Here is a 23,445-nt window from a genome sequence, read left to right as displayed (position 1 = left end):
CGCCTGTCCATTTTCCCTTGTCGTTAGTGAATGATTTCTTGAAGCAGTCAAAGATCATCTTGTTGGATGCTTCGGCCTGCTTGTTGTCTTAATGATACCTCAGTGTGGACATGTGCTGCTTGATGTCATACTTTTGGAAGAACTTCAGCAAATCTTTACCCAAAAATTGTGGGCCGTTGTCAATGACAATGGATTAAAAGATGCTAAATCAGCAAATAATGTTCCTCTAGATGAAACACTTTATGTTCGTCTGAGTCGTAGTTGTCATGGGCTCTACTTCTACCGATTTAGTGAAGTAATTGATTGCCACGATTATCATACCTTTTGCCTCTAGTAGCGGGTAGCATCAGCCCTACTAAGTTGATTACCCATTGCATGAACGGCTAAGGACGCGTCTACGAGTGTAGTTCGCTGGCAGGCAGTGTTGGTACCAACTTGTATTATTGGCAGCGATCGCACTTTTGCACTAACTCTTTAGCATCTTGATGCATGGTAGACCAGTAGTAGTCTGCGTTAAGAACCTTATGCACTAAAGATCGGCCTCCAGAGTAATTTCCACGAACGCCTTCGTGGATTGAGCTTAGAACCTTTAGGTCGTCGGGAGGTACTAGGCAACGGAGATGTGGTCCGACGTAAGATCTTCGGATGAGAATGTCGTTCCACATGTAGCAACGTGCTGCTTTATTTGGAGCTTTTTAGACTCCAACCTTTCAGTAGGAAGTGTGTCATTGACCAGGTAGCCTATAATAGAACTTTGCCAGTTAGGAGTTATACTAACCTATAACACTTCGGCTACTGGCTCCGCCTCTATGCTTGGCTTGTCAGGATACTCCACCAAGATAGAGCATTTAAGTTGGTGGTTAAAGATGAAGCCTAGGCCTGCTAGCGCATTTGCATGGGCGTTGTTTGCCCGTGAAACTTGAGCAAGAGTGTAAATCTGAAATGCCTCAAGTTATTTGCATACCTTCTCTAGGTATTGCGATGTACTCCCCAATAGTCTGGCTGGTGATGAACTTGGAATTAGAATGAATTGCGAGCTTTTTCACCGCTAGGTCTTTTTCCATTCAGAGGCCTGCTAGTAGGGCCTTGTACTCTGCTTTGTTGTTGGATGCTTTGAAGCCTAGAGTGATTGCCTGCTCCAGCATTGAATCATCTAGGGTGACAAGGACTACACTTGTTTTCGAGCCTTTATAGTTGGATGCGTCGTCGACATGCAAATGCCAGAAGTCTCCATTAGGGAGAGCATGTGTGGCTAAGGTGTGCCCGGTTGCTTTCGGGGCATCGTTGGGCCACTCTATTGCATCGCCTAGACTAGGCGTGAATTCCGCTATAAAGTCTGCCAAGGCTTAGGCCTTTATCGCCGTGCAGGGTTGGAAAACTAAACCATATTGACCAAGTTCCAACATCTATTTCATCACTCGTTGAGAAGCGTCCAGACCATGTAGGATTGATCCTAGAGGATATTAAGTCATGACGATGACTGTATGAGTTTGAAAGTATGGTCTGAGCTTCCAAGCCACAACAACTAGTGGTAAAATTAACTTTTCGATATTCAGGTATCTTGTTTTTGCATCGAGAAGAACTTTAGAAGTGTAGAATACAGGCAATTGGGCCCCTAGCTCTTCTCATATGAGGGCTGAGCTAACTACGACTTGGGAGACTACCAAGTAGATGTATAAGGCATCTGCTACTTCTGGCTTGAATAGTAAGAGAGATGATGTAAGATACTTCTTCAAGTCTTGGAAAGCTTTTTCACATTCATCATCTCATTTGTCTCGTTATGCCCTCTTGATAACCTTGAAAAAGGGTTTGCATCAATCGATGGACCATGAGAGAAAACGGTTAAAGGCATCTGCTTGTCCGGTCAAGCTTTGGATCTTCTTCAAGATGATTGAAGATTTCATTTCTAAGATCACTTGGATTTGCTTAGGATGTGCTTTGATTCCTCGTTGAGTCACTAGGTACCCTAAAAATCTGCCTGAAGATACTCTAAATATGCATTTGGAGGGATTGAGCTTCATCTTGTACTTTTTGAGGATGTTGAAAGTTTCTGTCAGGTTGCCGATGTGGTTTAACCGCTGCTTGCCCTTCACCATGATGTCATCAACATAGATTTCCATGGTTACTCCAATTTGTTTCTTGAACATCATGTTTACTAACCTATGGTAAGTGGGTCCTGCATTTTTCAAACCAAAAGGCATGACCTTGTAGCAGTAAGTGCTTCATTCAATCATGAACGCGGTTTTCTCCTTATCGGGCTCCTACATAGCTATTTGGTTGTAGCCGGAGTAGGCGTCCAAGAAACTGAGCAGTTGGTTCCCAGAAGTTGAATCTACTAATAGATCGATTTAGAGAAGTGGATAAGGATCCTTTGGGTATGCTTTGTTGAGGTCGGCGTAGTCTACGTAAACCCTCAATTTGCCTTTCTCTTTCTTCTTTACTAGCACGACGTTGGCAAGCCATGTTGAGTATGCTACCTCTTCTATGAATTCGGCATCTAATAGCTTGTCAATTTTTGCTTTGATGATCGTTACTCGTTTGTGTGCTAAATACCTTCTTTTTTGGATCACCAGCTTGGCAGCAGGATCGACGTGCAACTTGTGGCAAGCTATCTCGGGATCGATGCCGGACATGTCGGAAGGTGACCACGCAAAAATGTCATGATCTTTCCTTCTCTGCTAGGCTCAAACGTGAGCCGATTCTAGTCATCTTTTCTAGCTGCTAGGGATCAAGGATGATGTCATCGGCGTCCTCTTCGGGTTTCCATCCTATCTCGTCGGTTTGGGCACCATATTCCTGATCCGCTTGCTGTAATTGCTATTGGGTAGCTTCTTCGTCATTTCGGACCTCAGTATCCTCTCTGGGGGTAAAGGTCTTCTTCTTGGATTCCTTCAATACTTGCACAGTGCATCGTTGAGATGCGGCCTGGTCCGACTTAATTTCTCCGACTCCTCCTCCCAGGATGCGGAATCAGATTTTTTGATACTTAACAAAAGTGACGGCATCTGGCTTGATCAACCAAGGTCTCCCAAGAATCCCATTGTAGAGAGATGGGTCACTTGCGATCGTGAACTTCTGCTTTAAGACAATTGGCAGTGTTTTCACGTCAAGTGTGATGTGGCCAATGGCAGTCGTGGTGTGCCCGTTAAATCTGGTGGGTACCTCCGCTCGGCATATGATTATGCTTTCCAGGCCCATCTTTTGAATTACTAAGAGTTGAAGTAGGTTAACTGCACTTCTATTGTCAACCATCATTCACGTCAACTATAGCATGGGCTAGTTGGACAAATACTACTAGTGCATCGTCATGTGGAAAATCAAAACCTTCGACATCTTGCTCGGTGAAGCCAATGATGCGTCCAGGATAAGTGTCGACTGCTTGGACTTGTGAAACTAGTAGGGCCTGATTGATCTTCCTCTTCTTTGAATTGTTGGTGGTAACACGATCCTGATATTCCACGAACATCAGGATAGGCACGTGATAACCGACACCCGAGAGTGACGAAAGCCATTTATTGAATGCAAATGCTGAGAATAAGGAATAAATAAGACTTATAAATTTAAATATAATGAATATACATTTAAGGAACGTGGTCAAAACACACATCTAATCTAGAATACTAAAAGAATTTATATAAAAATTGAATGAATAAAAGAATGGGTCATATACCGAGAGGACTCGAAGATGTCGCTACAGAAGTGCCTTGACGCCAGGATTGTATGCCTCGATTCTAGTCTTGAAGGGGGCGCAAAATAAACATGAGTGTACCAACTTGATATATATATATATATATAGTAAAATAGTTATCAACATACTAACCCCCAGGTTTTATGAAAACTCATATAACATGATAAAAATAGGTTTTCTAAAACCTAGCATGCCGTACAATGTCTCAAAACATAACTCATATATATCGTAATCACTAGTGAATGTCCAATATCCCTCCAACGCTCATGCCAGCTCCCCATCTTTATGCCAATTGCCAGAGGAAAATCACCCTTAGGCCCCGTGCCAACTCCCCGTCCCTGTGCTAATAGCCAGAGGAAAACCATCTTGAGGCCCTATGCCAACACCATACCCTCGCTCGTGACAGAATATATCCCTTATCCCGTAGCAAAATAAGGACCACTAGGTAAGTACAAAACCATTGAACATATATATAATTGAAAAGCATCTTCATAGTATAAAGTCATCCATCATCTATACTACAAAGAAGTGTTCGAAACATGTTCTAAATATTATATCGTCATCCATAAGATATCCTATAAAGAACATAGGTTATAGGAAAAATAGTAAAAATTCAAACTAGCTTCAATAAGCATGTTATCTCGTAAAACGTTTCACAAAACGTAATCATTAAATCATGCTTTTCATATGTACATTTATACTATTAAAACATGCATTTTAGAAGGGGTCTACTCACAGATACTTAGTTGTCGAAGAGCCACACAAACTAGCGAACACGGAATCGTCACAAATATTTGCCCCTAAGCACATAAAGGGTCCAATTAATAAAACTATAATTAAATGATTGAATTTAGGAAAACGGACGTCAGAAATGAATTCAGGACGTCGAATTACTCAAAGAAGGGTCCTGGGTAAATTTCGTAAAAGTCAATAGAAAGAATATTCCCTAATGGAATATTCCCCATTTGTTTAGTGGTTAAGGCCCTAGGTTAAAAGGGTTTGGGTTAGGCTTTTAAAAGGGTTGGGCTTTAAGGGTTTCTAATTTTTTTTTTTTTTAAAAAAAAGAAAAGTTTAAGGGCTGGGTTAGTGACAGGCCTGGGCCCAGGTGCACGGCCCACGGGCCTTTGGGTTCCAAAAAACAATAAAATAAATAAATAAAAGGGGGTTCAGACCTTAGGGGACACGAGCCTAAGGCCTGAGTTCTAAATGGCCCAAATGCCTAGACTCAAAAGGACTTGAGCTTGGGGTTAAGTAGGTTGGGCTGGCCCAACTCAACTCATGGGTCGCCGGACCCAATGAAGGAGAAAGTCGGATATTCGGCCAGAAAATGAGACAAACTTAGACGTTCATAACCTTGTCAATACTCAATGAAATTAAGTGATTCAAAAAAAAAAATCATAGTTCTCGACGAGACGAAGAGAATGGTACTCCGTACGACGTCTAACTCGCCGTGGTTTGGCTGAAAAATGCCTCGAAAGCCGCAGAGGTCACCAAAAACTGGGTAAGATTTAAATGGATGTAACTTCTTCAATACTTCACGAAATTGGGTGAAACAAAAAGGAAAGTTGTAGTACTCAGCGAGATGAAGAGATTGATACCTTGCACGCCAGCCAACTCATCATGGTTTAGCCAGAAATTGGCTCAAAAGTTACAGGTTCCTCGTCAAAATCCGGGGAAGTGTCCCCGACTGTTTCTTCATAGTTTTCACATTCAAAACCCACACACACGATCAGAAATAACTTAAAAGGACCACAAAGGGAAGTTTTATAGTAGTTTCAAAACTTACCTATTTTGGGGTTCGCCGGAGCACACTTTGAATAGTGACGGTGTCACTGTTCCGTGAGAGGGGAAAGAAGAAGACAACCCTGGTGGTCTGGGGTCACGACGGGGAGGTCTAGGTGGTGGTTGATGGTGCTTACCGGAAAGAAATGGATGCTTACGTGTATGCGTGAAATGCTCAGGGAAGGAGGTTGTAGAGAGAGTCAAGAATGAAACATAAGGGAGAGTAAGGGAGAAGAGAGAACTGAGAAAGAAGAGAGAGAGGTCGGGGGACACAAATCAAGGGGGTAGGCCCCTTGGGCTCACCAATTAAGGCCCTAAAAAATAATTTTTAATTAAAAAACCCAAAACTACCTTTAAAATCGGGGGTGAAGTGTAACAAGTGGCCCCCAAGTGCTCTGATTCGGCGAAGATGCCATTTCAAATCGTCTTGGTTAGTGGTTCTTCATCGATGTCTGCGTTCCTTCTAGGCTGTGCAGTTGACTTGTCCAAGTATTTGTCAACTATGCCTTCTTTCACGAGCTTCTTTAGGTAGTTCTTCTAAGTATAGCAGTCATCGATTGTGTAACTGGGACCTCGGTGGAATGCGAAATACTTAGTGTAATCCAACTTGGAAGTATCTCCCTTTGATTGTTTCGGCAACTTGAATCATGACTCGCTCTTGATGTCGCAAAGGATTTGGTGGATCGAGATTAAGAACTTAGAGTAGTTCTTAGTCATCGGACCTTCTTTGGTCATGGGTCGGTCCCTACGCTTGGCCTCCTGCCCATTTTTGTTGTTCTGCCTCTTGTCCTTATTCTTCTGAGCCACTACCGACTTTTTTTGAGGCTGCTCGGGCGCCTTGTCTATTCATCGAGCCTCGTCCCAAAGTGCATGCTTCTCTGCCAAAGCGAAAGAGTCTGCCAGAGTTAGGTTTTCTTTCATGATAAAATCTCCAAACAGCTGATGGTCTGCTGGGAATCCTTTTTGGAAAGCTACACATGTTATCGAGTCGTTGCATCCGACTATCTTCGCCTTCTCTACTTTAAACCTTTTCACGTAGTCGCGAAACGACTCCTTTGGATTTTTTTTTCACATTGAACAAGTGGTCGAACTTCTTTTTGATCAAGCGGTAGGATGAGTATTCTTTGGTAAAAACCAAGGAAATATCATCAAAACTCCAGATTGATAGTGGCAGTATGGTGTGAAACCAATCTTGTGTTTTGCTTTGTAAAGTGGTGACGAATATCTTGCACATAAGGGCATCGTTGTTTCGATAAAGGACCATCATGCTTCGGTAATGCTTCAAGTATCTCTCCGGATCTCCATCTCCTTTGAAAGATGCGAAGTGCGGCATGCTGAACTTACGTGGAGGTTCTGCCTACTCGATCTCGTCTGTGAAAGGTGACCTGCTCATGTTGGTCATGTTTCATCGTAGTGCTTCATCGACGACTTTGTTGCGTTGAAAATTGCGCAATCGCTCTTTTAAGAGCCTCTCTACCTCTTCGTTCCTAGCAGGCAAGAGAATCCCTTGCAGGTTGTCGGTTGAACTTGAGCCGGATTGAGTGACTGCTCTTCTCCGTCCATCGTCATGCCTACTCCGATGTGAGGTGGAAGATGTTCCTTGCGGGCCTAGTCGCAAATGAACACTTCACCTAGAAAGTTGTCCATGTTGATCATCGGAGTGTGGTCTCAACCGTGAATGTATGCTTGTCTGTGGGCCTAGTAGTGAGTGCATACTCCTCCGCGCGCTAAAACGGGAGAATACACTATCTCGGGGGCCCAATCGAGAGTGTACACTGCCCGAACGCTTGATTCGTGGCTAGTCGAGTGGTTGTTTGTCGGGACATTGCTAGAAAAGTTTTTCGTCTGCCCTTATCCTACTTTAAGACACCTCATCCGAGGCACATTGCATCTTGGTGCACTGCAAGAGCTGATTCACCAAGGTCGTCTGCTGTGCGAGGGCGCTCGTCAACTTTATGACTTGTCGAGACAAGTGTTGTTCTCCATTTGGGTTGGAAGAGCTTTGAAGGAACTCGTCTCCTTGAGCAGTGGAAGTATGGTAGACTCTGGGCACGAGATTTGAGTGGGAAATGTCAAATCCACTGAGAAATATGGTGAAAATGCCCTCGATTCAAGTGTAGGTCTAGAAATCTGAAGCTGGAACAATTGAACCGGTCTTGGACCGGTGGGAACTGCTTGGAAGGCTACGGAAGTGGGTTGGGCCGCGGGAGCAGGCTGGGCTATTGGAGTGGGCTGCTCGACGCGTGACGTACGTAGGTACAAGGCTAAGGCTCGGTTTGGCAACACATTGGGCTCGCGTTAGGTTTGGGCGGCTGGGGCCAGCTCGGCTTGGACTTGGGTGGCTCGAGTCGGCTCAGCTAAGGTTTTGGCCCTTGAAGCTTGAAGTGGCACGGCTTGGGTCGTGGCCTTGGCGTCGTGGGTTTTGTCGTGGGTGGCCACCGTGGTGGTTGCTACAGTGGTGCCCTGTAAGGGTGGTGCCGCTCCACTCATCGTTGTGTTGAGCCTTGTAGATCGTCGCGGTCCTAATTCTTAAACGTTGGAATTTCCGTTCGTCGAGGTTTCCAAATCTCTTGCCATTGTACTTTTCTTTTACGTTTTATCAAAGAATTTTTAGAAATAAAAATTTCAAGAATAAGAACGTACGAAAAATCTACAAATGAACAAGAAAACGAAAAACCTTGAATGCAAGAGTCTTGTACGAGTGTGTGACTCAAACTCTCAATGAAAGCACCAATTTGTGGATGCAAATTTCTTCCTTCTTGTTCTTGGACGAAAATGCACCTGCAAAGTCAATTAACACCTTAGGTCAAGGCCAAGAGCTTCATGCGCCCACGATGAATGGAAGGGGCTTTGGCTGAAGAACCTCCGATGCCAAAGTTAGAATTTTGAGGGAAAAGTATTTGGAGAATTTAGAGAATTTTGCAAGAGATTCAACTTAGATTTTTGGAGAAAATGAGGTGGTATTTATAGGGGTGTGGCCGGCCCTATTAGGAGAATGGGGACGGGCCACATTTGGTGTTTTTGTGTGTTAATTACTATCAATTAGCTAATTAATAAATTAATTGAGTGATCAATAATTAATTAGCTAATTAATATAATTTGGAAGAAATAATTTAGGAGTTACCTTGTGAGGAAGATTTGAAGAGGATGGATGAAATAAGTTTTGAATAAATAACTATGTTGATCACTTTTGACCTTGCTTGAGCCATGATTGTCAGCTGCTTGCGCGTAGAAGCTTCGGTGTGCCTTGAGGGTAATTTTATCTTTTTTTATCCTAGAATCTACGTGTCGCCTCCATATTTTTCTCGGTTATTTTTGGCTCCACAATGCATACCTCTCTTTTGGCTTGGAGGGCACTACCCATTAGTTCTCCTCTGTCTTTTACTCTTGTATTTGGTGTGTTAGTGATGTGTTAGGGAGTAATATATTATTGTTGGCTCTTCTAGTTATGAGTTACTTCTCATTTGTGTGCAAAAGTGATATGGGTATATTTGGAATTTAGATTGTGAGAGATTAAACACTTTTGGTAATGGAATTTCCTCGCTGTTTTTGAACAAGACATAAGCTTTAAACATAACCAGTACTAACTATTAACCTTTGTATTACTTATTGTTGAATTATTGGTCTCATATCTTTTGCCTCATCACAACAAAATGAATGGTAGGTGAGAAATTTTAATGTACAAAATCAAATCTTCCATTATACGTTAGGATTAAAAAGTCCTCCATGCTTATATCGTTGATCTATGTTCCATTTTAAAAAGTAGATAAAAGATTTGGTTATTGGTCTCATATCTTTCGCCTCCAGATAACAAAATCAATGGTAGGTGAGCACTATTAATTTACAAATCCACCGTACTATATCACCATATTCTATAACCATCACCTTTCAACGTTGTGAGCTGCAATCAATTGAAATGACTCCGATTCTGCACATCTCTACCAGCACCATCCGACCAACTAATGACGGTGATGATGAGTTAAATCACAGATCAATCGAGTTAACTCCTTGGGATCTGCGTTTGATCCAGGTCGATTACATTCAAAAGGGGCTGCTCTTCAAGAAATCAGCAGAGACGGAAGAGAGCAGTAGCTTGATAGACCACCTAAAATCCACGTTTTCCCGTACCTTTAATTTCTACCCGCTCGCTGGTCGGTTTGCCCTGACTAAAAATGATAACGACAACACCTGTTCTTTCTTCATCGATTGTAATGGCAACGAAGCTGAGTTTGTCCATGCAGCTGCCGATGGTGTCAAAGTGGAGGATATCCTTGATTCCGTTTATTTTGCAGATGACATTGTCAACCACCTCTTTTGTATGATGGATGCTTGGAACTACAAGGGTATTACAAAACCATTGCTTGCAGTACAAGTCACCGAACTTGTTGACGGCATCTTTATTGGTTGCAGTATAAACCAACATTCAAGAAATCATGACCAAGAAGCCTCTAATTGGACATGGATTGTCGTCTCCGAATTCTTCACAGCGGGTAGTATTTCATTTTCGTAAAGAGAAAGTGGTAGAGCTCAAGTCCAAGGCTAATGTTGAGATGGGCACCACCGACAATAACACGATCTCATCCCTTCAAGCACTCATGGCTCATCGTTGGCGAGCGGTAACGCGTGCCAGAAATCTGAACCCAGATCAAGAAGTTAGCTACCGGATTGCAGTGGGAGTGCGGCAAAGAATGGACTCACCATTGCCAAAAGAGTACATCGGGAATGGGGCTCTGGGCCTTATTGTGAAGTGCACCGCTGGGTATTAAGTATACAAGGTAGCAATACAGTTAGTAAGTTGGTTAGAATAGTTAAGCTTTCTCTTATAAAAACAGTTGTGTAACCTTTATTCTATCAATTAATACAAAAGCATATTTCTCTCTCTAAATCTCTCTCTCTAAAACTCTCTGTGTTCATCTTTCTTCTCTTCATCTTTCTTCTTGATTTTCCTTTCAATTCCCAACCATTGCAATGTAGTTAACATGGTATCAAAGCCACCCGGCTCACACCATTGATTTTGATTTTTTTTCCGATTCTTGCTGGGTTTGCGAACTGGGTCCGAATGAGACTTGGGTTTGCGGATCTGGGTCGAGATATTTGAAGAACGGTGTACCAATCAAGTGGGTTTTGGCGGTTGGCGGCGAGTAGGTTGTCGGTGACGTCAAGGATTTGGTCAAAGCCGGAGTTGTAGGGGTCGAATTCTCGACTGCTTGACACCGTTGGGCTGTGAAAGAACCTCCGCAATCATGGTTCGAGATTATAGAATCAAGCTCAAATAATCAGATGATGGTGGCATATGACATCTGCAAAGTGTGGCAACATACATGCTGCAATGTTTGTGTGCTCAGACTATACATGTTTTTGGCCATTGATTTGAGAACTTCTCTGGTCTCATCGATCAAAGTTGAAAGGTCTCGCTCCACCGTCGATCTTTTGATTTCTTGGTGCTTGAAAACAAGATGTGACTGAGAACAAAGTTTGCTTTCTTTGCACTATTGATTATCTGCTTCTTCATTCATCTTGGTGGTGCAGCTTTCTGAATTATATTTTCTGTGATTTGGATCTGTGCTCTGTTCTCTGGTATAGAAGAACGTTTAGACCTATGTGTAGCCCAAGTGTTTGACGAAATGCCAAGCTTGGAAGCTCGAGTCTCAGGCTTTGCTACTAAATTCTGCACTCTGTCTGTTTGCTTAAATGTCGCAGTGAAAATTTATTTTCTTCGATAGGGTTTCTTGTATGCAAGTTTATCTGTTAAGGCCGATAGCCATTTTCTGCGAGATTGTTGAAGGAATACAAAGGCCAATAGCCATTCCTTTCTGTTGCGTGATTAGTTCTTGGTTGTTTGAGATTTATGCACTCAAAAAAGGCTGATTGCCAAGAGTGTGTTAAATGCAATTTGTTTCCTACATAAAGCTAATAGCCGGAGTGAAAAGTTTTGTCTCAGATATTGTGTGTTACTCCTTAAAGGCCGATAACCAGAGTAACGTTCTTGAAAAGTTTTGTTTGTTGTTATTATGTGCAACTCCATTAAGGCCGATTGCCGGAGTGCAGTTCTTGTTCCCTTTCTTCATTGAAGGCCGATTACCGAAGAAGGTTGTGTTTCTTGATTTCTGTGATTGTAAAGCTTGTTGTTTGATCATTCTCGATTGTGAACGAAGAAGGATTTGGTCAGAGTAATCACAATGTCTGAAAATACAGTGGAATCTGTGAAAATTGAAGGTCTTCTAGGAATGTTGATTGTGAAATATTGGAAACCTTATCGTGAAGAAAACGGTAGCTACAGCGGTGTAGAAATCAGTTTGAGGGGCTGAAATTCTTTGGAAAGAACCAATATGAAATTGCGCAGTTTAGTGATGCCAATCAATGCTGGAGAAGTTGGAGTCAATAGCAAAGAGATGCTAAACAATGATGGACAGGTTGAAGGCAAAAGCAATGTGTTGTCAAAAGATTCTCATGCAATTACTGGAGTCATAGCCTAGGTTGATAAGTTCGCAGATAGGGTTGCTGCTTTGTAAGTGGTTGTGGTAGGCAGGACCAAGGTTTTCGATAAGGAATTTGGTGTGTCAATAGAGTTGCTCATAAGACTTTGCTGTGGGATTGCAAGATTGCAGATGGTTCAACATTGTGTTCAATGATTGTAGATGTTCTTCCAATCTCAAATTGGGTTTCCCTAGTTGAGATTGAGGGGGAGTATTAAGTATACAAGGTAGCAATACAGTTAGTAAGTTGGTTAGATTAGTTAGGCTTTCTCTTATAAAAACAGTTGTGTAACCTTCATTCTATCAATTAATACAAAAGCATATTTCTCTCTCTAAATATATCTCTCTCTAAAACTCTTTGTGTTCATCTTTCTTCTCTTCATCTTTCTTCTTGATTTTCCTTTCAATTCCCAACCATTGCAATGTAGTTAACATTGGGGAGCGAGAACGACATGGACTAGTGTAGGCAGCCTTCCTAATAAACAAAAATTGGTTCGCTGAAGGCTAAAGAAGCTAGGAAGTACATGGAGGATTGGGTAAAAGCTCCTACGTTTCTTTCAAAACCACAAAGAGATCCAGCAACTCTTGATTTGCTTACAGGATGCTCGCCGCGGTTCAATGTGTATGGTAATGATTTTGGGTGGGGAAGGTCGGTTGTTGTGCGAAGCAGAACTCAAGAAAGAAAGGTTGGGAAGTTAACGGTGTTTCCTGGGCCTGAAGAAGGTAGTATCAATTTTGAATGTTGCCTTTGGCCAGAGACTATACGAGCTATGGCAGGAGATGCAGAGTTCATGCAAGCTATGCTCACATAACCTATGCTTTTAATTTTGATTGTAATCTTCAATTGTGCTTGGTAATTTCTAGAGTCCAAGCAAACGAGTTGTTGCTTAAAACAACTCAACTTGAGAGTCTAACTTTTTGTCTTTCCCTATGTAGTGTAGTAGTAGAGTGATCGAATGATTTCAATGTCGCAAAATGATTTTCGTTGCGTGGAAGGAGAAAATGAGAGTGGAAATACTACCCCACTGGCGCATGTTATCCAATGGTGTTATACAATGGTTTTACGATGATGAATTTTATACTTTGTTTTTAATTAACGACCATCATTTTGCATGTTTTTCTTTTTAGGGTAATTTTTTAGAAGGGTTCAGGCCTCATTTTTCCCGCTGACTAAGGCGGTAAGGTGGTTCTTAAACGAGTCAATGCTTAAGTGAAAGTCACGTATTATGGTCTTGTGATATTACTCATCACTTATAAGTAATAAGTCTTAGGTTCGATTCTCGTCAAAAGCGAATTTGAACCACATTATTGTTAATCCATTGTGAGGCTTAGCCACTCTCCCGCTTTGCACATAATATCGTTTGTTAAAAAAAAATGAAAGATTAGTTTGTTATTGTTTTATTCAAATTTTAATATTGTAAGGTGACGAATATTTTCAAAAAAAAACTCTACAATACGTAGGACTCTTGTTGTCAATGTAGTATAAATATGTATATGATAATGAATGGAAAATGATCATTTCCACCGAAAAGGCATCCTTTCCGGATTCATTCCTCTTAATTCATCAAATTAGGAAATTCGTGTCGTTGAAATTTAATCTAATGACTGAAGTTATTATAACTTTTAAATGGAACTCCTGTTTGTAGCCATTTGATCAAATTTCAATGGCATGAATTCCCTGATTTGATGGATTAAAAGAAAGGGATCTGGTCCCCTTTCCATTTCCACCAATCTCACTCTTTGTTATCATTTCCCCTACTATCTACTTCTATTTTTCTACATGGTATCATCCCTTTTTGGCTTCATTGCTCTATATAACCAAGCTATATGGTACTTCGAAAATAAATAAATAAATAAACATTTGTGCACGATAAAACTTAGAAAAGAAATAAATGACAACATTATTATCAGCCATAAATTTAGCAATGGATAAAAGACTCAATTTAATATTTTGAAGTGTATTTCTAGTTCATTTAACCTAAAAAAATTTCTTGCATATCCCTTGTCCAAACATATTATCGTCGAAGCATATGTGAGTGCATGTCAAGGTGAGATTTTTCGGTGTGCCGGCAATACAATTCAGTACATCAAGTGTAAAATTACAATTAGTTGAACATTTGAAAAAAAAAATATTCAATCAATTACATTATGATAATTGTTGTACCGAATCGTGTTTCCAACTCACTGTAAAAATTCTCCATGACGAAGGGCTAGTGTCTCATCAGACAATTCAAAATAGACGATGACTGTACCTTTTCCCCCCATTGATCCAACTTTTCTTCCGATTTCACGCTGACCATTTAAACAAACACACAATACAAACACTACCAAAAACGCTTATAACAATTTCCAACCTATAAAAAAAGCACAACAAAAAAGAATACACTCATTCATGGTTTTGTTTTTATAAAGAAAAGAAAAGAAATACGTCTCCTCTAAAACGGCCAAAAATCCTCCGTAGGCCCCTCCCAACTTGAGACGTGATTAGGGTTTCAAGCCCGACCCGCCAAAATCCTCTCTCCCAAACCCTACCTTACAGTTCGTCACAGGACTGCCTCTGTACGAATCGGATCCGATACGAACGAAAATTGAGTTTCCGGCCGGATTAACCTCCCCCAGCTTCGCCGCCTACAATGGCGTCGAAGGCTTCGCCTTCCGCTTCTGCCAATAGATCGGAGCTTCACGACGACCCGCCGGTATAATTCTTCGGCTCTTCTCTCGATCTCTTTCTCTATGTAAATCAATGAAAACTCAGCTTAAATTCTTGTCATTCATGGAAGGTCTTATGTTGGGTTTAAATTGGTCAATGTGTGTGCCTGTACATATACATATATTTGTTCTTTTATATTTATATACATTCAGTATGCATACAATATAAGGGCATTTATGTATGAATTTTACCAATGTGGGTTGATATGGAGAGAGATATAGCAGCATTGCTCGTTTAACTTCTGCTTGCTTAGATTTTTAAGTGCCAATTTTGATGATGCTATCTATGTTTTGGATAATTTACCATGTAGTTTTGACGAATGTCTTTCAACTTAGGAAGAGATAAAATTGTGAAAATTGTTTCGCTGATCGAGGGTTCTGGACCTATTACAATAGAAAGGTTGGTTATAGCTTTTTGTGCTCAAATTGTTGATAGAGAGTGCTACCCGCTCTTGGAACCACTTCATTTTGTGTTCATTCAACTCCACTCTGACTTTTACTTGCTTAATTATTTTCTACTTTTTTGTCTGGGTATTTTATAATTTTGTGTTTTTATGTTCGATTAAACTTATCTTTTACTTTTACAGATGATGAGATCACAAGAAAACATGGATGTAACCCGGAAGGAGATTTCATTGCTCATAGAAAATCTAAAGAAGCAAGTTGTTTTTAACCGGGCTACTTCTATAAAGGTACATCCTCGCAGATCTTATGGCAATTATTGTATTGATACAGAAAACTAGAGGATCATATCACGTTTTTGTCTCATAATACTAAGTATTTTTTCATTGCAGAAAAGAATGGAGGAAAACAGGCATAAGTTGGCTGGTGTCACCAACAACATGTATGCACTGTCAACTGAAAGAGCAAGTAGTAGGTTAATTGATGCTGGTAGAAGTTCAGATCTATTGACAAAGAGGCAAAAAGATGCGTTTGCCTTGCAAAATGGAATTGAATTGAGCAATGGGAGCAACGATAGCTCTCAAGAAGATGGTCATGGGTCCACAGCAGTTCTACTTGAATCTAATGTAGCAGTCAAGAGTTCTGTTCGTCCTATCAAGCTTCCGGAAGTTAAAAGACTACCTCCTTATACTACATGGATATTTTTGGACAGGTTCAGCCTGCACATGGTCTATACTTTTGATGACCCATATACTTCAACTTGAATTATGTTCTTGTGTTGCATATCACTCCATGTCCTTGTTCGCTTGTGTGAAGTGGAATTGTTTTACATTCTGGAACACAAAAAAGATTCAATTTATAAGTTTATTAATGAAATTTGAGGTCCTTCTACAAAGCGTCAGCTAGTTGCAAGTATCTTGTATAGTTTAATCTATGTTCACGGAAAGAGATAGAAAACAGAATGGAATCAGTACAATGGGAATCAGTTTCATTCGTCATTCTCTTTTTCTGTACAATGGGAATATTGTATGTACATTTTATTGAATAACACTGATAACACTGACTGGTTGAAATAGATTAAATACTCCTGACAAGAGAAAAAATATACTACTATGTCTTGAACCTTTTGGTATAAGTGCTGCAAGATAAGATTCATTGTATTTATTGGTCTCTTTTCCTTCTTGTTCTCCCTTGTTTCCAATTAGATCATGCAATTTTTACAGATCATTGCATCATCAACATCAATCAATTACTGCTTCAAATATATATCATTTGCACGTTTGACTTTTGTGTCATCTTTTCTTGCGCTATTAATTGAATTTGGTAACATGCAGTTACTGATTTCTACTGTTTGTTGGATGTGGCCTCTTTGAGTTGTTGGTTTATATTTTTGTTCAGTACTGTGAATCTCATGCCATGTAATCTGGCTGCCTATTTTTCCGTTTCATTTCATTTGTTCCTGTTAGTGATATCATTGTTTTGTCTTGTTTGACATTTGTTGCAGAAACCAAAGAATGACAGAAGATCAGTCAGTGGTAGGTCGAAGAAGAATTTATTATGATCAAAATGGAGGTGAAGCTCTTATATGTAGTGATAGTGAGGAGGAAGCAGCTGATGAAGAAGAGGAAAAAAGGGATTTTGTTGAATCTGAAGACTTTATACTTCGGTTGGTATAACCATGTTAACTAATGTTATAAACTATGATTTATTTCCTTTTGTTGCAGGCCTAATAAAGTATAGGTACATATCTAAGTTCTCATCAACATCTAATCTTAGATATTTTGTCTTAGCCAATAATACCATCTCAAGTGGCTTTCCCTAACCTAGTTTATGGTTATAGTCCTTAGCTTTAGCGGAAGAGTTAAATTTGTTAGTACCTGCCACTCTCTCATTTCTGGGATGGACACGGTTTTATAATAGCTTGGTCAATTTTGAATATACAACAGGGAAGGGAGAAACAAAAGTCCAGTTTTGTACTGGGTACAGTTGAGTTAATCAAATTATTATTTTATTTTTGTTTTCATTATGCAGAAAATATATTAATGTGAACTAAACTGACCTTTATATTCAGTCCTCTATTGCCATAATATTTGTCCAAGACCTAGGTGCTCATCTTGACATAATAATTTCAGTTTGATATATTTTTTTTTTTCCTTAAAACATACGGAGAATCTCAATTTTGAAATTGTATGTGCTTATACACCGTAAGAAAGGTGAAGTAATTGTTCTCTGGTCATTTCATTGAATTTACCAGCTCGGCTATAAAAGAAGTTGGCTTCCCTGATCCATTGCTGGAGTCATTAGCACAGTGTTTCTCTAGAAGTCCATCTGAAGTCAAGGTATGGTAGTTTCATTTTTCTATTTTGCAGGAATACTTGCCATTCTGCCATGCTTCTGTCCAATGTATAACATGATAAAAACCAGTCAGTGTAAGCTTTGGTCCAGCCGTTTCCCATTTGCTTTGTGCTGGCTTTACAGAGATATGAAACTCCATCAAACGTCTTATACAGGCAAGATATGATGCTCTCATAAAGGAAGAGGAGGCTTTGGGGGTTGTAAGAACAGGGATACTGAAGACATTTCACAAATTGGGAATTCTTTTATTGATAAAGATCTGGATGCAGCTCTGGATTCATTTGACAACCTATTTTGTCGTCGCTGCCTAGTAAGTGTTCTTTTTCTAAGTTTACTTGTATGTTTGTTGGGTTATCTTTTCTAACTCTGTTCCACGATTGTTCGTTTTGGCAGGTATTTGATTGCAGATTACATGGATGTTCACAGGATCTTGTCTTTCCTGTAAGTAATTTTTTAATAGCTGTCCTGACTGTGACACCAGACTTTTATATCCTACGCTGATAAAAAAAAATTGTCAGGTTGAGAAACAACCTCCGTGGAGTCCCCCAGATGACGAAAAAGTATCATGCGGTCCGAATTGCTATAGATCAGTATGTGTCATGAATGTGATCTGTGCTGTGTAGCTGGGAATTTTGTAAAGAATTGGCAAAAAGTGATTTTGTGGTTTCAAATTGTCTCATTTTAGGTACTGAAGTCTGAAAGAATTGCTAGAGTGAGCTCTGGTGATCTTGAAGAAAAAAAGGTCACATCATTGGATGGTGCTAGTGCTCAAATATCAACGAGAAAGAAATCTTCTAGAAAGAAGGCAAAGTCTGGGCAAAGTGAAAGTGCTTCATCTAATGCAAAAAACATCTCAGAAAGCAGTGATTCAGAGAATGGATCCAGGCAGGATAGTGATAACCATCATCAATCACCCACAAAGACTAAGCTAGCAGGAAAAAGTGGAATTCGTAAGAGGAATAGCAAGAGAGTTGCAGAGCGTGTTCTAGTTTGCATGCAGAAGAGGCAGAAGAAAATGGTGATTTCTGATTCCGATTCCATTGTTAATGCTGGGCTCTGTTCAAGTGATATGAAGCTTAGATCTAATTCATGCAAGGATAATGAAGACACTAGTTCTTCTTCACAAAAGAATCTGAAATCTTCTACCAGTGGAGGGTTTAGGAGGCGGGAATCACCTGCTAAGGGCAGCAACAAAGTTGTTCAGGGTGAATCTCCTGATGGTGTACCGGATGAGATGATTGCTGATCCACCTGCTACAAGTAGTGATGACATTTTGAGGAGAGAAGAATGTGTTGATGAAAACATATATAAACAAGAATTAAGTGATGATAAAACATGGAAAACTATTGAGAAGGGCCTTTTTGAGAAAGGCATAGAGATATTTGGCAGCAACAGGTCAGTGGATGTAATGTGTTTTCTCTAGTTGATTTTCTTTCCTGTTCTGTATGTAATTATCTATTAGTAGTGATGTTGGGTATTATTTAGATACATGTAAAATTATCTGCAAAAAGAGCAGCCGCACACACACAATACCACCACCCTCCCCAAAATAAAAAGTAAAGAAAAGAGTTCACGTGTATATGCCATAATTTTTTGTTTTGACATGGCTATGTCTCGACTTTGTAATGTAGAGCATCCTATAGTTTTGTAATCAATCTATTGTACTGTCTTGGGAAGTTCCTAAGGTGGATACAGTATTTTGTAAGTTTTTCTGTACTTTTATAATTTGGTTAAGAATATCCATTCTTGAAATATGAGGTGCAACTGTGCCAGTGGTAGAGAGTTTCCTTTTAAATACTTGATTTGCACTGCATCTATAGGTCTGGATATCCTTTTAGATTTATTAATTACTTAAGGTACTTACTTCTGTTTCCATCTTATAATGGGTTTCTTATCACAGCTGCTTAATAGCAAGGAACCTTTTAAATGGTATGAAAACGTGTTGGGAGGTTTTTCAGTATATGAATTACTCAGAGAGTAAGATGTCCTGCCAAGCAGGTGATGCTGCAAACTCCCTTGTTGAAGGGTATTCCAAGGTTGACTTTAATGGATTTATAGTTTATATTTTATATAGGCTTATATGGTTATGACAGGACCCTCCCTGCCCTAACAAGTGATTATATTTTGTCTAAATTGAAACAAACTTTAGGGTAATAATGAAGCAAGAAGGAGATCAAAATTTTTACGTAGAAGGGGTAGAGTTCGTCGTTTGAAGTATACTTGGAAATCTGCTGCTTACCACTCAATCCGGAAACGAATTACTGAGAGAAAAGATCAGCCTTGCAGGCAGTATAATCCATGTACTTGCCAAACAGCTTGTGGAAAGCAGTGTTCTTGTCTACAAAATGGGACTTGTTGCGAGAAGTACTGTGGGTGAGCTTCTATTTTCTGATAATTATATTTCTGAAAAAGAATGGATACCTCAACGTCTTTTGTTTAATTTTCTCTTGATCTGCAGCTGACCTCATCAATTTGGCCAATTAGTTCATAGATTTTAATTGTTTCTTTAGTTAATGTCCATCGAGTTTTTTGGCTTTTCCAATGATAATTCAAAACACAACTTAATTGTCTAGGTGTCCAAAGACTTGCAAGAATAGATTTAGAGGTTGTCATTGTGCTAAAAGTCAATGCCGAAGCCGTCAGTGTCCTTGTTTTGCTGCAGACAGGGAATGCGATCCAGATGTTTGTCGGAATTGCTGGGTTAGGTGAGCTCATAACTGTTACTATGTTTTCTTTTTCTTTGGTGGAAAATCTTTTCATATCACTTTGTAACAGGTTTGGACTACGTTGTATGGCATTCTCAATGTGCTTCAGACAGTTCAGGCTTCATTGTGATTGGATTTATCCTATATTAACTTTTAGAGTTGAGCACACTCAACTTAGCCATTTTTCATTTTCTGTCTAAATTAGTAACACATTTTAATTTTCTGTGCCTAAGCTATGGGTTTGTATATCTACACCATTTTCACATTTTCAATCGGGCAGTCGCAATTAAGTGATTGCAAATTTAATTAATCACTTAAAGATTGTATATTCCACAATCTGGTGATTGCCTGATGAATGCTCATTCTCTACTGTATGAATTAGTTTTTGACATTTGTAGTATGATGAAATGGCTTGAAATTTTATTAAGTCAGAATGGCTTGGCAAAATAAGCCGTTTGCATGTTATGTTACAAGTGTACATAGGGTGTGGAAAATATAGTTTTTTGTAGGCTGATGTATATGGAATATATGAAGGTGGGAGCAGTAGGTGCTATCTGACTTAGAAATAAGGGTATTCATACCTTTTGTTTTTCGGGAAAATAAGTTTGAAGTTTGTGTTTTACTTGTATAAATATAAATGTTTGCTGCTTTTTCGCTCTGGTCAACTTTCAACAGTAAGGGGCTGTCAAATGTCATTTTGCAGTTGTGGAGATGGTACCCTTGGGGTTCCAAGCCAAAGAGGTGACAATTATGAGTGTAGAAATATGAAGCTTCTTCTGAAACAACAACAAAGGGTAACCACACTTCACTTTACCGTTACATTTCTTCTTATTCCTTCCTTCTGTAGATGCATGGTCAAAAGGTAGCGTTTATGCTAAAAATTTACTTGACGAGTTGGTAAAGTTGTTGGAAGCTAGCGTCCTAATATGAAGTCTTCTAGTAATGACTGCTTGTATCCTCATTTATGTTCAGGTCTTACTTGGAAGGTCTGACGTATCTGGCTGGGGTGCTTTCTTAAAGGTATGTCCAAATTTTTTATGATGTCTGGTGATCGTTTCTCCTTATGCTTCTAGCTAATTTTCCTTGCCACCCTCCAGAATAGTGTCGCCAAACATGAATACCTTGGTGAGTATACTGGGGAGTTGATCTCACATCGCGAAGCAGATAAGCGTGGAAAAATATATGACCGTGAAAATTCATCATTTCTCTTTAATCTGAACGATCAGGCATGTATATCGACACCTTGGAATTCCATGTCATATCTAACCTCTTATCTTATACTGCCGTGAATAAGCATTTGTTTTGTACAGTTTGTCCTTGATGCGTATCGGAAGGGTGACAAACTGAAGTTTGCCAACCACTCTCCAGATCCAAATTGCTATGCGAAGGTATATACCCTTTTGACATCCTTTTTTCGTTATTTTTTACCCTTTGAAAACATTTTGGATTCAACAGTAAACCCTTCCATGGCAGGTCATTATGGTCGCCGGAGATCACAGGGTGGGCATATTTGCCAAGGAACGAATTGCTGCAGGAGAGGAACTTTTCTATGATTATCGCTATGAGCCGGACAGAGCTCCCGCTTGGGCTCGGAAGCCCGAGGCATCGGGGTCAAAAAAGGACGACGGTGCTCCTTCAAGTGGTCGTGCAAAGAAGCTTGCTTAACCCGAAGATTAATTTGAATCTTTAGATTTACGATTCTTTCTTTGGCCATTCTTTTAGAGTTAGAGAAGATGCATCGTTCTCATTGACCACAGAGATGTATTCTTCGTCATTTTGTTGGAGAGAGAGGCCATTGCCTTCTCAAAACAGACACTGATTAATATTTTCTAACAATTCATGTTTATTCCTAAAGCTAATTTTATTTTACTAGAAACATGTTTGAAAATTCCACTGAAAATCTAAGTGCTTCTTAATAAAATACTTGGCAGTGGCTTCTTGAGAAATAATCCTGCACGAGCTTTTCCAAAATGTGCTTCTCCGACCAAGTACTTTTACTTTTCTGTCCAATGCGGTCAAAAGCTTTTTTTATAGTTAGAAAACATTTTTTGTCATTTCGAAAGGAATTCTAAAAAGACTTTTATATAATTCAGTAGGGGTGGGCATAAAAACCGTCAAACCGCAAAACCGCATCGAACCGTAAGAAAAAAACCGAAAAAAACCGTGTTGACCGGAAAAGTCAACTTTGAGTGAAAAACCGAACCGAACCGTTCAAACCGGTTCCGGTTCCGGTTTCGAATGACCAAGAACCGGCCGAACCGAACCGAACCGTTTTATTAATAATAAATAAATAAATTATATACACACACACATGTCATGGTATAATAGGTTGAAAAATTGTGTACAGGAGCTGTTGCTTCTTGCTTGCTCTTTGAAGTCTGAAAACCTGCAATTTGCTTCATCATTTTTTTGTTTGTTGACTGATTGACCAGTGCATATGTATTTTAGTTGTCTCTTTTTGTTGACTTGGTGCCACTACCAAAGACATTTGCATTAAAAAAGATGTGTTGTATGCAACTTTATGTAATCAGTTTTAGAAGATGTATTTGAATGCATAATGATTTGGTGTTCAAATAATTTAATATTAGGAACCGTAAACCGGCAAGAACCGAATCGGAACCGGTGTAGACCGAACCGTAATGTTCTAGTAATAAATTTAAGTGGAACCGCACCGAATCGAACCGTTAATATATTTCGGTTCCGGTTCCAGTTTAGGGGTGGAACCGCACCGAACTGCACCGTGCCCACCCCTATAATTCAGTAAGTGATTTGGTTATATGCAAAAAATTTTACTTATTTTAAAAGTAATGTCAAATAGCACACATAAACACAACCACATGGGGTTAGAGACTTGAGAGTGAGTATGATTTCCCTATATACCCAGCTTTGAATTTTTATCTCTATAATTTGGAAAGTATCGTTTAATAATAGAGTTTGAATCTCTTTTTTGTAGTTTAGATTATATTAAATATCCTTATTTTTCTTAATGACAAACCATAGCACAATTTGCACTACAATTCTTTGAAATTACGGAGAAAAAGGGATTGAACATGAGACCTCAAATGCACGTGCAAACGCTATTAACCAACTAAATTACAAACTAATTGAAATCAAAGTATCATTCTTAGAAAGATATAGCGTTGCCAAACCGGCTCTGCCCAAAACTTGTATGAAACAACAACCAGGACGCATTAACAAACCAAGCTAACCACATTACATTATTGAAGTTAGAAGTATGTTTCTTATTAGAAAGCATGAGCCACAAACAAGCCTTCATACAGAATTGCATGACGCCAGACCGAGTGCCCTGCCCTACAGGCTACAGTTG

General features: G+C 39.7%; 2 protein-coding genes across 2 annotated transcripts; both read left to right on the top strand.

Annotated features, from left to right (window-relative positions):
- The first annotated feature begins 9,386 nt into the window (after positions 1–9,386).
- On the top strand, positions 9,387–9,980 carry LOC125471186 (uncharacterized acetyltransferase At3g50280-like). The gene has a single exon (XM_048571350.1). The coding sequence runs from the start codon at positions 9,387–9,389 to the stop codon at positions 9,978–9,980; it is 594 nt and encodes a 197-aa protein (XP_048427307.1).
- A 4,354-nt stretch (positions 9,981–14,334) lies between these two features.
- On the top strand, positions 14,335–21,993 carry LOC125471197 (histone-lysine N-methyltransferase CLF-like). The gene is given in 18 exon segments (XM_048571373.1): positions 14,335–14,642; positions 15,243–15,347; positions 15,450–15,769; positions 16,562–16,723; positions 17,312–17,396; positions 17,568–17,601; positions 17,604–17,722; positions 17,806–17,853; positions 17,931–18,002; positions 18,098–18,807; positions 19,313–19,448; positions 19,562–19,785; positions 19,986–20,117; positions 20,821–20,911; positions 21,090–21,137; positions 21,215–21,343; positions 21,428–21,505; positions 21,591–21,993. Coding segments are annotated over 18 exon segments (2,748 nt in total). The 5' UTR covers positions 14,335–14,579; the 3' UTR covers positions 21,783–21,993.
- The last annotated feature ends 1,452 nt before the right edge of the window (positions 21,994–23,445 follow it).

Source organism: the organism of the source record quoted next, unplaced genomic scaffold, assembly GCF_019419815.1.
Source record: "Pyrus x bretschneideri cultivar Hongxiangsu unplaced genomic scaffold, Pyrus_bretschneideri_v1 Contig59, whole genome shotgun sequence".
Lineage (NCBI taxonomy): Eukaryota > Viridiplantae > Streptophyta > Magnoliopsida > Rosales > Rosaceae > Pyrus > Pyrus x bretschneideri.
Note: the sequence above shows the minus strand (reverse complement) of the source record. Positions and strands in the feature narration are given on the sequence as shown.